This window comes from Sinohyriopsis cumingii, chromosome 7, assembly GCF_028554795.1.
Source record: "Sinohyriopsis cumingii isolate HCF-2022 chromosome 7, ASM2855479v2, whole genome shotgun sequence".
NCBI classification, from domain to species: Eukaryota; Metazoa; Mollusca; class Bivalvia; order Unionida; family Unionidae; genus Sinohyriopsis; species Sinohyriopsis cumingii.
The window spans coordinates 17738109-17753022 of NC_142967.1; the positions used below are offsets into that span (position 1 = coordinate 17738109).

Here is a 14914-nt window from a genome sequence, read left to right on the forward strand (position 1 = left end):
CCATTCCTGGATAAGATTAGAATTTTTTTCCACTTTAGATCACATTGTGAAAGCTTGTTGCTTTCACTATAGATTTTTCAAATACGTGAAATTAAAATACCCGGGGCTTAGAAAATTCAGAAACAAATTGAATTTATTTTCAAAAACTATGTTTTCTGAAATATTTTAGAGACATTCTTATCCCGGACGACCCCAAAATTTCGGTTACGACTTTCGGTTCTTCAACAAAGTAACAGAAGAAAAGTTAAAACCAGCATGTCTTACAAAATTCAGCATATAATTTATTTCTCTAGAAAATAAAGTGAAAATTTTAAATAACCTTACAGTATTCTGAATTAAATCAAAAATAGTCCTAAGAGGTTCTATCACAAATCTAAATATAAGAAATTCCAATTCAGTTCCAGTGCATCAAAAATAAATTCTAATAGAACAATTAGACTTTTTCTCAGCTGTCTTGCTCCACTGTTTTTGAACAAACCGCCATCACGTGATACTCGCCAGTCAACCCGTTTATGCTACGATGGACCCTCATTAATTGCTTTAAATGATCACTCCTTGGCTCTCCACACTACATTGTGCTCTAGACTAAACGAACTAGGACTACATTCATCATCATTACCTAAATGTAAACAGAAGCGGAAAAAGAAACGTTGTTTCAAAGCTGGCCGGCGTAGAACGGAAAGAAGAATTCCAGTTATCTCCCTTATTTCGGCTCATCAATTTAAAACAATTTCGACCGTTAATTTAGATAACCTAATTCAAATCCCAATTAATTCGCCAACCTTTGTGTCAACTATCCAAGAGATACCTCTACGTATTGCATTATTCAATGCCCATTCAGTAGGACCACCGGCAAAGTGCACATAAATAGTTAATTTTATCAACGAAAAGAATATTGACATCTTTTTCCTAACAGAAACATGGCTAAAACATCAGGCGATGAGCCCAAGTGTGTGGATCTAACACTTGCTGGTTACTACATCAAGTCGTTCCCCCGTAATTCTCGCGGAGATGGAATTGCTGTCATCACAAAGAACTCCATGATAAAACGTGTTAACCACACCACAACATTCAATTTCGACCACACATCGTTTGAACTAGTCCAAACCACACTTACACTGGAGGGAAGGTCAGCCCATTTTTTCTGCCTATACCGTCCTCCTCCTAGTAGAAAAAACAAGCTGGCTGACTCTCTCTTTTTGGAGCAGTTTCCCAAACTCCTGGACTATGGAAATTCGATAGGTGGCAACCTGATTATTCTTGGAGATTTCAACTTTCACTTTGACTGTCCCGGAAACCCAAATACATAAAAACTCATAGATTCCATTAATGTTTTCAACCTCAAACAATCAGTCAACCAACCCACCCATAAACATGGTCACATTTTAGACTGGATTCTTCATAGACCTGATGATAACATTATACGGTCCTCCCTGGTATCCCATGACCTTGCATCAGATCACCTCTGCATTATATGCCATCTTGATGTATCAGTCCCTAACCCTCCACCTGTATCAGCTACTAAGAGAAATCTCCGTATGATAAATAGAACCAAACTAATGCACGACATCCAAGCTAACCTAACAACCTGCTTACCTCTTACCGCAGAACAACTTGATAACTGCCTGCGTTCATTGCTTGACAAACATGCCCCAGCTACCAAGTGCAGAGTATCAATTCAAAAATGTTCTCCATGGTATAGCAGTGTTAAGGACCAGCTTCGCACTGCTAAAAGACACCGCCGTAAAGCTGAGAGGCTTTGGCTTTCCACCAGACTCACTATTCATAAGCAAATCTATGAAGCCGCTAAGAAGAATGTCACAAATATAGTCCATGCAGCGAAATCAGCCCACTATACTACTAAGATCATGGAAATTTGCAGCTGCAAAGAGCTCTTCGAGATTACTAACAAGCTAATGTCAAAGAACAAATCAACACCACTTCCAACTACCTTCTCTCCAGATGACCTTCCGGACATGTTTGCAAATTTCTTTCATGACAAAGTACAAACCATTAGAGATAAGCTTGATACCACCATTTCAAATGACTCGTCGTCACCATACAGTTGGGATACAGAATTTGAGCGGCAACCATTACCAGCATTTGAACCTGTCTCTATGGATTTCGTACGTACAATCCTGATGAAGAGTGCACCAAAGTCATCTGAACTTGATCCAATTCCATCATCACTGCTGCTTGAGTGCTTAGATCCAGCATTGTCTTCACTAACTGATGTTATCAATACCTCTCTCTCATCCGGGGAATTCACATCATTTTTCAAAACTGCCATTGAAAACCCTCTGCTGAAGAAACCAACACTAGACCATAACGATTTAAATAACTACCTCCCAGTATCTAATCTCCCATTCATATAAAAAATCTTAGAAAAGGTTGTTCTATCCGAGCTTGTATCTCATCTAAACTCAGTCATTTTAGCACTTTACAATCTGCATATCGCCCTTGCCACAGTACTGAGACTACTCTTCTAAAAGTAGTCAAGGACATTCTCTCTGCGTTGGATAGCGGAAAGATTACAGTTCTCACCCTCCTTGATTTGTCTGCAGCATTTGACACAATAGACCATGATATATTACTTCACCGTCTCCAGCATGTATTTGGCATCCATGATACAGCCTTAATGTGGTTGAAGTCATATTTGGTCAACAGGACACAAATTGTATCTGCAAATGGAATACACTCCAGCCCAGTTGATCTATATTGTGGTGTTCCACAGGGGTGTGTTCTTGGACCTGTTCTCTTCATTCCAGTGTCTCACCAATTGTACGCTGATGACACTCAAATATGCAAATCTAGCCACCCAACTGAAGTTGATGCTACCATCCAAGGTGTAGAGAGGTGCATTTCTGATGTGAAATCATGGATGACATGTAACAAGCTGCAGATGAATGATGATAAAACTGAGGCCATTCTGATCACAACACAAAGACTTTCTCATTCACATCCTTTACCTCAAACAATAAATATCAGCAACACCAACATTAAATTCACACAATCAGTACGAAACCTAGGTGTTACTCTTGACAGTACTCTCACATTGCACCAACATATCATGAACATATGCAAGGCTGCATATCTTGAGCTGAGACGCATCATCTCCATTCGCAAATATGTTTCAGCTGATGCCACTAAAACACTTGTGTGTTCATTAGTACTTTCAAGACTGGACTATTGTAACTCAATTCTGTCTGGTTCATCTCAATATCTACTCCAGAAACTTCAAAAAGTAAAAAACACAGCTGCTCGGATCATACTTAGAGTACCACGATCAGAGCATTACACTGGCTATCCATTCGATCCAGAATCAAACACAAAATTTGTTCTCTGTGCTACGTTTCACTGTCGGACTCTAGTCTAATATACCTATCCGACCTCACCAATGTGTACACATCAGCAAGATAATTACACTCCTCTTCTGACAATCGTATACTCATTATTCCAAGTATGAAAACAAAGTCATATGGACAGCGTTCTTTTGCATACCAAGGCCCAGCAACGTGGAGTGAATTGCCCACTGAACTTAGACACAAAGACACAGTGATATTCAAGAGGGCTCTCAAAACTTATTTCGACTGCAAGAACAAACGTAAAGACCTAATAATGTTTCCTACCTTAAATATTCTCAGCATGTTTTTTAACATTTTCTAATTTCATGTTGTTTGTTTTTGTAATCATATCATTATATGTTTTTTATCTTATAGGTGTTGTCTAATGTTGCAAAGCGCTTAGAGCTTCTAAAGATTAGGCGCTATACAAAGTCCTCATTATTATTATTATTATTGTTATTATTATATTGAAGTGCTGATGTGCATGTAGTTTCGAATGTGTTAATGTGCCAGTACTTTTTATGATGATGTGCTAGCAGTCTTTTGATATATCACAATTGTATAATCCAAATATGTCCTTGCATGAATTCACGTTAGTTCCAAATTAGTATTTCTGACAAAGAATATTACTGGGCACTTTGTTATTCTAGTGATTAGTATTTGAATAATTAAATCTTCTCAAATGAAAAACTGAGAACAACATCAAGACTGATTCTGCTTCGAGAGGTTACGGGGAGAATGTACAAGTTTAAGATAAGCGAAATTATATACCTCTCTACTTGACCTTTGTTGTAATTACCTTTCTACTTGACCTTTGTTATAATTACCAGAATTTCAATTGCAACTGTGCTACGTTTTTACAATGATTACCAGTCAGTTTCTACTTACTCATATTATTTGGTGTATGGTTCTCCTTATCATTCAGGTACTAGTAGGTGAGAGGGTGTGTGCATTTTTAATATCAGACGGTGGGTGCGTGTGGTAGTTTAAATTATCATATATCCGATGGTGGGTGTGTGGGGTGTATACATTATCAATAACCGATTGTTGTGGGTGCTCGTGGTCATTCGTCATACTACTGGCTCTCTGACAGTTTTGAGTCATCACTCTTTCCTGCCAGGCGTGCAATCATTTTATTCTCTGAGCTGTAACTGTTTGTGAGTGTAATGTAATCATAGGTTACTGCTTTTGTATGTGAAAATATGAACGAGTATTTCGGATGTAAATACTGCACGACCTTGGGAGTGCAGTAAAACCATCCGTCAAAACGATTTAATATTTTCCCAAACAAATGCAGTAACCTTTTTATCATATGCTCATTTTCTATTCTATCTAGGGCTTAATTACATAAACAAAAATACGCAACAAGAAACAAAGTAACTAAATGTATGCCGTATTCCAAACTAAAGACACAAGCGCAGATTCGTCATTATACAAAAACAACATTATTAATGCGCACATAACTTCGCCAAGATGAATTTGAATTTAGTCGCGCTAGACATAACTTTCGAAATAAATTTGCGTTTTGGTCTACTTAAGGTTGAATTTTCGAGTCATATTGTGAATGAATGTGCATTACAACAACCTTTCCATTTGATCTGGAATGACAAGAGTTTGTTATTTTTGTCGTTTCTACGAACTTTCGTGATTATGGACTGGATTTATCTGTCCCAATTCTACATGAAATACATCGGATTTCAGCGGCAACGGAGCAGCGTGCACACATCTGCAAGTGTATTACTGTTCTGTCATTGAATGTTTAAAATCATAATGCGGGAAGAATATGAAGTCTTTCAATTTCAATTATCACAAAGAAGCTATGGAATATAATGATTATTTCGTTTTGAGCGCAGTAAGGAGAATTTCATTGCACTTGGAATATAGTCGAAATTACAGCAGAATTTTGAAATGTGTAATCAAGCTTGAGAAACCATGACATGGCTCATGTAATTCGGATTTGCAGAAGTAAGAAAGTACATTTTGAAGAAATTCAGAATGTGAAAATGTAAGGAAATTTTTGCCGTTCTTATTGCCAGCTAAAGAAGACAGTTTATTCCTTGTCACTTGCATATTATTTGTAGGGACCAGGCAATTTAATGAAATCTGGCGTCTATCCCCCGCCTAAATCAAAAACACTGTATCAAAAATGTTAACGCGGAATGTGGCAAAGCAGCTGCTATGTGGCAGTCCACGAAATAAATTTAATCAACCAAAACGTAAAACGCCTTCTACGTGAGTGTACATGATTTGTTTACAAAGTATTTATCATACAGCCATCGCTGCACATTTCTGATATCACGTTCAGTCCCCTGCTTCGTTGAACGTTTCTTGTTTCTTTTGTGAGTCTATGAATTCATCGACATTGTAAACTTTTGCATCACGACTTTCAAATGGCTCAAAAAGTTGGTTTACTTCATCCACAGACAAATAAAATAAATCAATAGTGCTAGCATCTGTGTCCATTGCTTGTTTGCAAAAGGAAAGTAGTTCCTTTATTCACGTGAGTTTGATATGAAGTACGCGCGAGCGCAGTATCGTAAACTATTGTACGATTCTGACACTGTAAAGTTAATGGAGAACAAAATGAGCATATAATAATAGGTATTATACTTAAGGTATAAATTAAGCTGATTAGCTCATTAAGCATGCTCAAGTTAATACACTGATATGAACTGTAATTACTGGTGGGATCCCCTACTAGCAGGCTAACTTTGGTTTGTGATAAATATTTTTATAATTACCTGGTGTCTTGCAATATCTGCTCTTTGTTCGAATCCCACAAATACTTATTAAATCACTATTACAATACTGTGCATACCTACCATGCTATTAACATAAATAAAATTTTCACTTTTAAAATAGTTTTCAAACCTATCATGCTATAAGGATAAATACAGTTTTCAATTTTAAAGTAGTTTTCAAACCTACCATGCTATAAGCATAAACGATGTTTTCACTTTTAAAATAGTTTTCATACCTACCATGCTATAGGTATGAACGAAGTTTTCACCTTTAAAATAATTTTCATACGTACCATGCTTTAAGCATAAACAAATGCATAACCTTTGTGTGCATATGCACAACTTTCTTTTACTTTGGTATTTTCTTTATGCTTGTTTTACACTTTTATATGCATCATGCGGACATAACGTATTTCAGACTGATTCATTATCATTGATATTATTGTGTCATGGTTAGAGTATATCACCAAAATTAAGTGGGAATAATGATTTTAAACTAATATTTGTATCATTGGTTTTAGTATGTCATCGTCAGGATATATCTCCCACGTTTTGTAGTGGCAATTACATATTTTTGAAACAATAATTCCTTTCCATCATTATGTGCATATATATTTAACATTTACCACTTTTAACCAGTTTTACCGTAATTACCGTAATTTCCCGTACATGTCTTGGAGCAAGTGACAGTTTTGTATAACATTATCGTTTCCAGCATTTTGTGTATGTACGTTCAGAAATTAACGATATTTGATCCTTCGAAGTGTTTTCAAAACCCTGAATGGATTTTTTTAACAAATGGTCGTAACAAAGTACGATTCGCTCGTAATTATTCAACTACTATCAGCCAAGACTTCCCATTGGAATTATTTGCATGAGTTAAAGGTCTCATATACTGCACGTGAATTTGAGAACATTAATAAGGAAATTTTACCTGTCACTTGAAAAGTTGCACACAGAAAGCACACAAGGAAACGTAACTTTGACATCATGATTCGAGTGTTTCTTCCTCCAGTGGCTTCATGTCTTAATAAAACAAAAACATGTATCAGTAAACACGAGGGTGTTACGTATCAACATCAAAGCGACTATCTATAAATTTAATTGAGAGGAAAATTCCATTATGAAACATATACACATTACCATTAATAAACTTCAAAATTAAACCGATACAATCTACACATGGGACCGTGAATGAATTTAAAATTCCAAACGGAACAATAAATGATCTTGGCATGTAGAAATTATTGTATTTAGAGAAAGCGATATAAAATGTACGTCTTTTTATTTGCAATAAAATTGTAGATACGTCCCTTTAAATGCAACAAAGTTCCATATACGTCTCTTTTATATTGCAGTATAGTTGTAGATATGTCCTTTAATATACAGCAACGTTTCCCTACCGTCAACTGGCCTCTCCTCGCATCAGCGACTGATATGCCCTTGCTTACCGTCAGTCCCCAGGTGCCTCAGTCCTCGGCCGGCAAATCCCAGCCATCGGGTAAAATGTCGCATGCCTTCATGTCCCTCTTGCACACATCCTTGAAACGGAGTGAGAGGCGGCCGATTCTTCTCGTGCCAGTGGCCAGCCGTCCATATAGGATGTCCTTTGGCAGCCTCCCATCCTCCATTCGTCGGACGTGTCTCAGCCATCGAAGGCGGCGTTTGCTCAGCAGGGAGTACATGCTGAGGGTACTTGCACGCTGTAGGATCTCGCTGTGTGGTGCACGGTCTTGTCAGCTGATTTTCAGGATGCGTTTTAGGCACCGTATATGGAAGGAGTTGAGCCGACGCTCTTGCCTCATGTAGGTACTCAAGGTCTCACTTCCACATAGAAAGGTGCTGTTAACGCAGGCCTGGTACACTTGGACCTTGGTGTGTTCTGCCAGCGCGTTGTTTTCCCACACCCTCCTCGTTTTTTCGTGCCATGATGGTGTTTGCCTTTCCAAGCCTTCTGTCCAGCTCCATATCAAGCGAGATAGTGTTGCTGATGGTTGACCCCAGGTAGGTGGAAGTAGCAATGGTGGTGTCTTGCACGCTAACATTTGTCTTTTCCAGGTTGATGGTGAGCCCAAACTGCATGCAGGCATCGGCGAAACGGTCTCCTAGTCTCTGGAGGGCTTCCTCGGTGTGGGTCACAAGAGCCGCGTCATCTGCAAAAAGCATCTGATGAGCACAGCCTTCACTTTGGTCTTCGAGCCCAATCGTGCCAGGTTGAACAGCCTCTCGTCGGACCTGGTGTGTAGATATATGCCATCAGTGGACGAGTCGAAGGCGTAGGACAGGAGCAGGGAGAAGAAGATCCCGAAAAGGGTTGGCACCAGCACGCAGCCCTGCTTCACGCCGCTGTTAATTGGGAAGGAGGCTGAGGAGGATCCATCATACAGGACTGTTCCCTCCATATCTGCATGGAAAAAGATTATAATGCTGCGGAGGTTTGTGGGGCAACCGATCTTACTGAGAAGTTCAAAAAGGCACTTCCTGCTGACCAAGTCAAAGGCCTTGGTGAGGTCGATGAACATCATGCAGAATGGTTGACCTTGCTCTCTGATCTTCTCTTAGAGTTGTCGAAGAAGATCCTGTATGTCGTCGACCTGCCTGCTCTGAAGCCGCACTGGCATTCCGGGTACACACGGTCCGCCAGCAACTGCAGCCTGTTGAGTATGATGCGAATGTACACTTTACCAACGATGCTCAGGAGCGAGATTATTACAGTCACTGCGGTCGCTCTTGTTTTTGTAAAGGGTCACAAATGTTGCGTCGCGCATGTCTTGGGGACTGCTCCTTCCTCTCAGCAGAGGAAAAGTAGCTCATGCAGTGGTTGAAGCAATGTTTGTTTCCCACGTTTGATAATTTCGGGCGGGATGCTGTCACTACCTGGTGCTTTGTCGTTTGGGAGGGAGTCGGTTGCTTTGCTGAGTGCCTCTAAGGTTGGCACTTTGTCGAACTCCTCCATGCTGAGCAGATTCTTTATGCTGCTGTGGGCTGCATCGGTGACTGACGTTTCTCGGGAGTATAGCTCTGAGTAGTGCTCCACCCATTTGGCCATCTGTTGCCCACGGTCTGTGATCTACTCTCCCATCAGAAATTTCAGGGGAGCGACCCCTTTTACTGTAGGGCCTAGATACTTCTTGATGCCACTGTACATACCTTGGATGGATTCCTTCACACAGTTGTTGCCAGTACTCGTTAGCGCACTGTCTAGCGATGCGTTGGGTGTTGCTTCGGACACTTCTGAGAGCAGCAAGCGTCAGTTCATTAGGGCATTTTTTGTAAGCTACGAAGACTTTTCGTTTCTCCTCGATTAGTGGTTCCATCCTTGATAGGTGTGTGTTGAACCAGTCCTGGCTGGGTCGTTCCATCTTGCCAAACGTGGACATGTCTGTACTGCAGATGGCACCCTTCATGGTGTTCCACTTGGCTATGGTATCGTGCTCTGGCAGGTCCTGGAGAGCCTTGTCCAGGGAGCACACATACTCATCCACCTTGGAGGGTACCGACATCTGCGCAGGATTAATGCGAGGGTGTCCTTTTGGTTTTGAGCGGTGTAGTGTGTGTGGCTGTAGTCGCACCCTGCTGCTCAAGAGGGCATGGTCGGAGTCGCAGTCTGCATTGTCGTAGGTTCTGGTGGAGAGGACGCTGTTAAGGGCTGAGCGCCTGGTGATGACCAAGTCGAGTTGGTGCCAACGATGAGACCTGGGGTGTTTCCATGACACTTTGTGTTGTGGCTTACACTTGAAGAAGGTGTTTGTGACGCACAGGCCATGGTAGGTGCACAGCTCAGCAGTCTCTGACCGTTTTCGTTGGTGTTTCCAGTGCCATAATATCCGAGGCGGGTAGGCCATGACTCGTGGTCCGCACCTACTCTGGCATTAAAGTCGCCGAGGAGGAACAGTGGTTCGTGTTTGGGGCATCCTTTGATCTGTTCGACCAGCTGCCCATAGAACTGATCCTTTGCATCTTCTGAAGACGTGAGGGTGGGGGCGTAGAGACGGATGATGTTGACAGGACCTGCAGCAGTGGTGAGTCGAATGGACAAGAGACGCTCAGTGCCCCCTGTGGGAGGTTCAACCGAGGCCAGGAGATTGTTAATGATGGCGAAGCCCACTCCGTGCTGGAGGGGCTCCTCAGGTTCTCGACCCTTCCAGAAGAAGGTGTAGTTTTTCTCTCTGAGGGAGCTACTAGCGGCAAGCCTGGTTTCCTGGAGGGCAGCTATGCTGATATTTAGTCTGGTGAGTTCTCTATCGATGATGGCCGTCTTCCTGGTGTTGTCCACTTCCCTGAGGTTGTCCGAGATGCCCGTGCACATGGTGCACACGTTCCAGCTTGCAAATCGAAGAGCTGGAATCTTCTTTATTGGTTTCTTGTTTCTTTTGTCTGGTGTGGAATTTCCGTCTGCTTGTCATGCTGAGCAACACACCGAGCTCCAGACACCCACTGATGCAACACCTTATTGGCCGGGGGCTGCCCGGCTTGAGGCGGGCGGTAGTCGGCCAGTGGAACACGATGATCCCTTCCACCGTCAAAGCTAACCCGTGGCGCCCTTCCCTACGCCAATCAGTGGGACTTATAACCCGTAAACTGTCAGCTTCCGTGTTGTTTCCTCACTCAGTAACGAGACTGGAGTGACCTCTCCAGGGCGCAAGCCTGGGCGTGGAGTATGGAGATCCTGGGCTGCCCAGACGTCAGAATCCCCCTATCGTCCTTGCTGGTGGGATCCAAAGGAATGCTGAGCATGACATTTGGCACCAGTTTGGATGCAGGAGCTGCCGGAAGGAAGTTGTAGTCGACACCCAGCCGCCTTGGGGGCTCCACTTCGGATTTTCTGTCTGGATTTACTACCGTAGCCTTTCCTTCTCCCGAATATATCCACAAGGCAGTGGAGCCATCATCCAATGGATGGGACTTGGTGGGTTTTGAATCAGTGTTTCCTTCTCCTAGACGAACTGCCTGACAAGGCTAACGAGCTTCATCTGCCCGGGTTTGGAGTAAGAGTTTCTCTTCTCTTAGACTGGCTGCCTGCCAAAGCTAACGAGCACAGTCTGCTCACCCAGTTATACTGCCGGTAACTCGGTCGCGTCACACATCAGGCTCTGTGAAAACAGGGGGCCCCGCGTGAAGGTGCTGCTGTGGACACAATAGTGTAGGAGAGGCCATATGCAAGTAACCTCATGCCCTGCAGAGCGAGACAGTGGTCCTGCGGCAATCACTACACCTGGAAAGGAGATGCTATGAGAGACGCTTCACTTTCATTTGGCAAGCGGGACGTCAGGCTCAGGACTCGCCCCCCCCCCATATACATATATATCCTTTTAAATCGAACAAGTTGTATGTATGGATCTTCATATGCAATGAAGTTGTAAACACTTCAGTATCTACTTTAAAAAACATAATAGGTTTCCAGACTTATTAACTTTTGCTATGGTGATATTGTCTGTTTTGACTTCTTTCACAATAACTACCTCCGTGCTCAGTAGTTTATTCATGAAGTTTAAAGAATTAACTTGCATGTTCGAAAACTTTGTTTCAAATCGTTTTCTCTTGTACACATATTTGTGATCTTGGCAAGAAAATGTTTAAACATTCAGTTTCTAATTCTCATAAAAGTTTTTGATAACGCAAAATAGCTAATATCTAAGGGAATTGAAGTAGCATGTGTAAGGTTGATCTGCGTTTAGAATCAATATAAGTATTTCAAACAGTATAGATCTCTTTAGCACGCTACAATTAGTCCTGCCTTTTCAGATTGTTCAGACATGCATTATGTTGGAGTGAAACCCTACAGAATCCGTCTCATATCTAGCATTCCAAAACGTGACAGATTTCTGCGACAGTGAGATTTTTATTGGATTCCCGACTTCAGCTTGCCGCCAGGTCACAGTCAGAATCATTCTCTTGGTTATTGCGTGATTAGCTCTTTTCATCGGCTTATCGTCCCGCTAGTCGTCGACTGGATATGATTCGTCCACTGTCCTGCATTCTTTGTAGTCAACTATGTTGTGCTCTGATTCGTTGAACGGGCCATATGCTGACAAGTCGATTGGGTCGTGATCCGAGTCGTCGCCTCTTATCAGAAAGACAAGCAGAAACGAAGAAAAGAAAGAAACAATAAAAAGATGTTCAATAACAATATGTATTTATGAAAAACACTGATAAGCAAAATCTTTGTTCTTTCTTAGAGGACCTCGAAGCTCTCCTGTTCTGGCTGTCGAAGATATGATCAGTAACAACCTGAAAGGCTTCATTATGAATTACATTGAGCGGCGATCGTTTGGTCCTTGTGGTCCTAGCGCTCACTCCTCCAGAAATGTCCCATACGACTTGAGTGTCTGATCGTATTTGTCAACTAAAAGCCAGCTCCTGGCCTTCGCGAGTGGCTTAGCTTCAAAATCCGGCGGACCATAATTCCACTAATAGGTGAAGGGGTGAAGGCGGGCCACTGGTACCTTAAAACCAGTCGCTTCGGGTAGATGGGACTCGTAAACCAACATCTGGTAACTCATCTAGGAGAAGGAAAGCTCCGATTGCAAACCTCTGCTGCCTTGCGCTATACATACTCACGGGAAAGGCTAAGGGAGTAAACCCCGACAAAAAACAGCTGGTGAAGGAGTCCCTAAGGTAATTTGACTTGGACTTCAACGTCATTCGAGCAACTTCTGCGACGCCGTTGGTGTTAAGCTGTATCTGCATTCGTCGTTCCCTTGGGTCCACCAGATGCGTGGAGATATGAGATCTGCTCCATGGGTAACAGCTGATCATCCATAACACCTTGCTCTAGCTTCGTAGCTCCAATGGAGAGGAGACGCCAGAGTCGTCGTAAGGCGTCGGCACAACACGGGAAGTAACATTTTACCGCTTGATTGGCGTAGAGCTTGGCACCAGGGGTTGCGTTCGATGGTGAGAGAGATCATGATATCTCACTGGACAGCTAACGCTCGCCTCAAGCTCGGCATCCCCACTCAGTAAGGTTCTGCCCTCTATGGCCTCCCTGCTTCACTGGGTGCGTGGAGCTTAGAGAACCATCTCGACAGGCGGGCTACAAACTCCTCACCAGGCAAGACTCAAAGAATAAATAAAAAGGCTTCAGCTCTTCGTTTCGCAAGCTATAACATCAGGACCATGTGTCTTGGATTCACCGCTTACCTACAGCAGATCGACTACACACGGAAGACTGCCATCATGGACAGAGAACTCCCCCGACTGAACGTCTCCAGGAGACCCAACTAGATGACAGCGGCACCATCGGGAAAGCCAACTACACCTTCGTTTGCAAGGGAAGCTCTCGGATGAACCTCAGCAGCACCGTGTCGGTTTTGATGTAAAGAACACGCTAGTCGCCTTCATTGTACTCCCCAACCCTCTGCTCCACCCATGAGGCGAAAGACAAGCTCTATGAGGCTCTGGATTAGGCAATATTCAATATCCCCCACAATGAAGGCCTCTATCTACTAGGAGACTTCAATGCTATAGTGGGAGCTGACCACGAGGCATGGTCCACCTGTCTCGGCTCTTACGGAAGGGGCAAGATCAACGAGAATGGGCGGCGAATGCTGGAGATGAGCTGCCCAGGTGTGATAAACACCTTCTTCGAGTGCAAAGAGATCTACCAGGTGTCATGGAGACACCCACGTTCCCGCCATTGGCACCAGCTAGACTTCATCATCACCAGACGTGCGGGACTGGCCAGTGTCCTCCTCACCCGCAGATACCAGAGTTCTAACTGCGACACGGACCATTCCGTCGTGGCCAGCAAGGTCCGAATAATGCCCAAGAAGCTCCACCACGCCAAGAGGAAGGTCGCTCACGCATCAACGCCTGATGTACAAGCTGCCAAAAGAAAACACAACAGTTCATCAGCAAACTGCAGGAAGCACTCACCAAAGCAACACCTGTTGATGTCATCGACTCCAAATGGTCCCACCTCCATGACACTGCGTACAATTCAGCCATCACTGCCTAAGGGAAGAAGGAACGAAAAAATGCTTACTAATATGATGCCAACTTTGAGGAGATGAAGCCCGTGACTGAGACGAAAAGAAAAGTATACAAGGCTGCACCAACGCTTAGTACACTACAGGCCCTGATGACTGCCAGGAACAACGCCCAGCAGACCGCCCACCGCTTCGCCAACACCTACTGGCTGAATCTCTGTACCAGTATACCGACAGCTGCCGACACCAGGGATGCAAGAGGCATGTACGAGGGTATCAAGAAGGTGACAGCACCCCACCCCCTCCCCACACACCTCCAAGAATGCACCCCTCAAGTTCAAGACGGACGAAGTCATCACAGACCAGGGGAAACAGCTGAAACGATGGGTTGAGCACTATCTCGAGCTGTATGCAACCCAAAACGTCGTCAATGACACCGCTATGGACGCCTTCCCAGACATGCCAGTCATGGAGAGACTAGACACACTGCCCACCCCGGAAGACCTCGGAAAAGCCATCAATTGTCTCGCCTGTGGGAAGGCTCCTGGAAGCGACGACATGTCGCCTGAAGTCCTCAATAGCGGGAAATCAGCTTTGATTCAGCCCCTGCACGTAATCCTCTTCTTCTGTTAGGAAAAGGAAAACATCCCCAACACATGTGGGACGCCATCATTGTCACTTTGTACAAGAACAAAGGAGACTGTAGCGACTTCAGCAACTACCGGGGCATCTTCCTCATTAGCATCATTGGAAAGGATTTCGCCCGTGTCGCCTTGGTACGCTTGCAGAGCGTAGCCCCCGCGTATACCCAGAGTCCAATGTGGCTTCCCAGCCTGCCGGTTAACTGTAGACATGATATTCTGACTACGCTAGTTTCATAAGAATTGTCGCGAACAGC

At 43.5% G+C, this 14914-nt stretch overlaps 1 protein-coding gene across 3 annotated transcripts in view; it reads right to left on the minus strand.

The window, feature by feature from the left end:
- LOC149794787 (uncharacterized) overlaps positions 1–14914 on the minus strand; it is a 37480-nt gene that overhangs the window by 15272 nt on the left and 7294 nt on the right. For all 3 annotated transcript variants that reach the window (XM_089964440.1, XM_089964437.1, XM_089964439.1), the window contains exon 2: positions 7020–7111. In XM_089964440.1, coding sequence (XP_089820566.1) covers positions 7020–7077 — 58 coding nt within the window. In that variant the 5' untranslated portion in view covers positions 7078–7111. The remainder of the gene's footprint in view (positions 1–7019; positions 7112–14914) is intronic.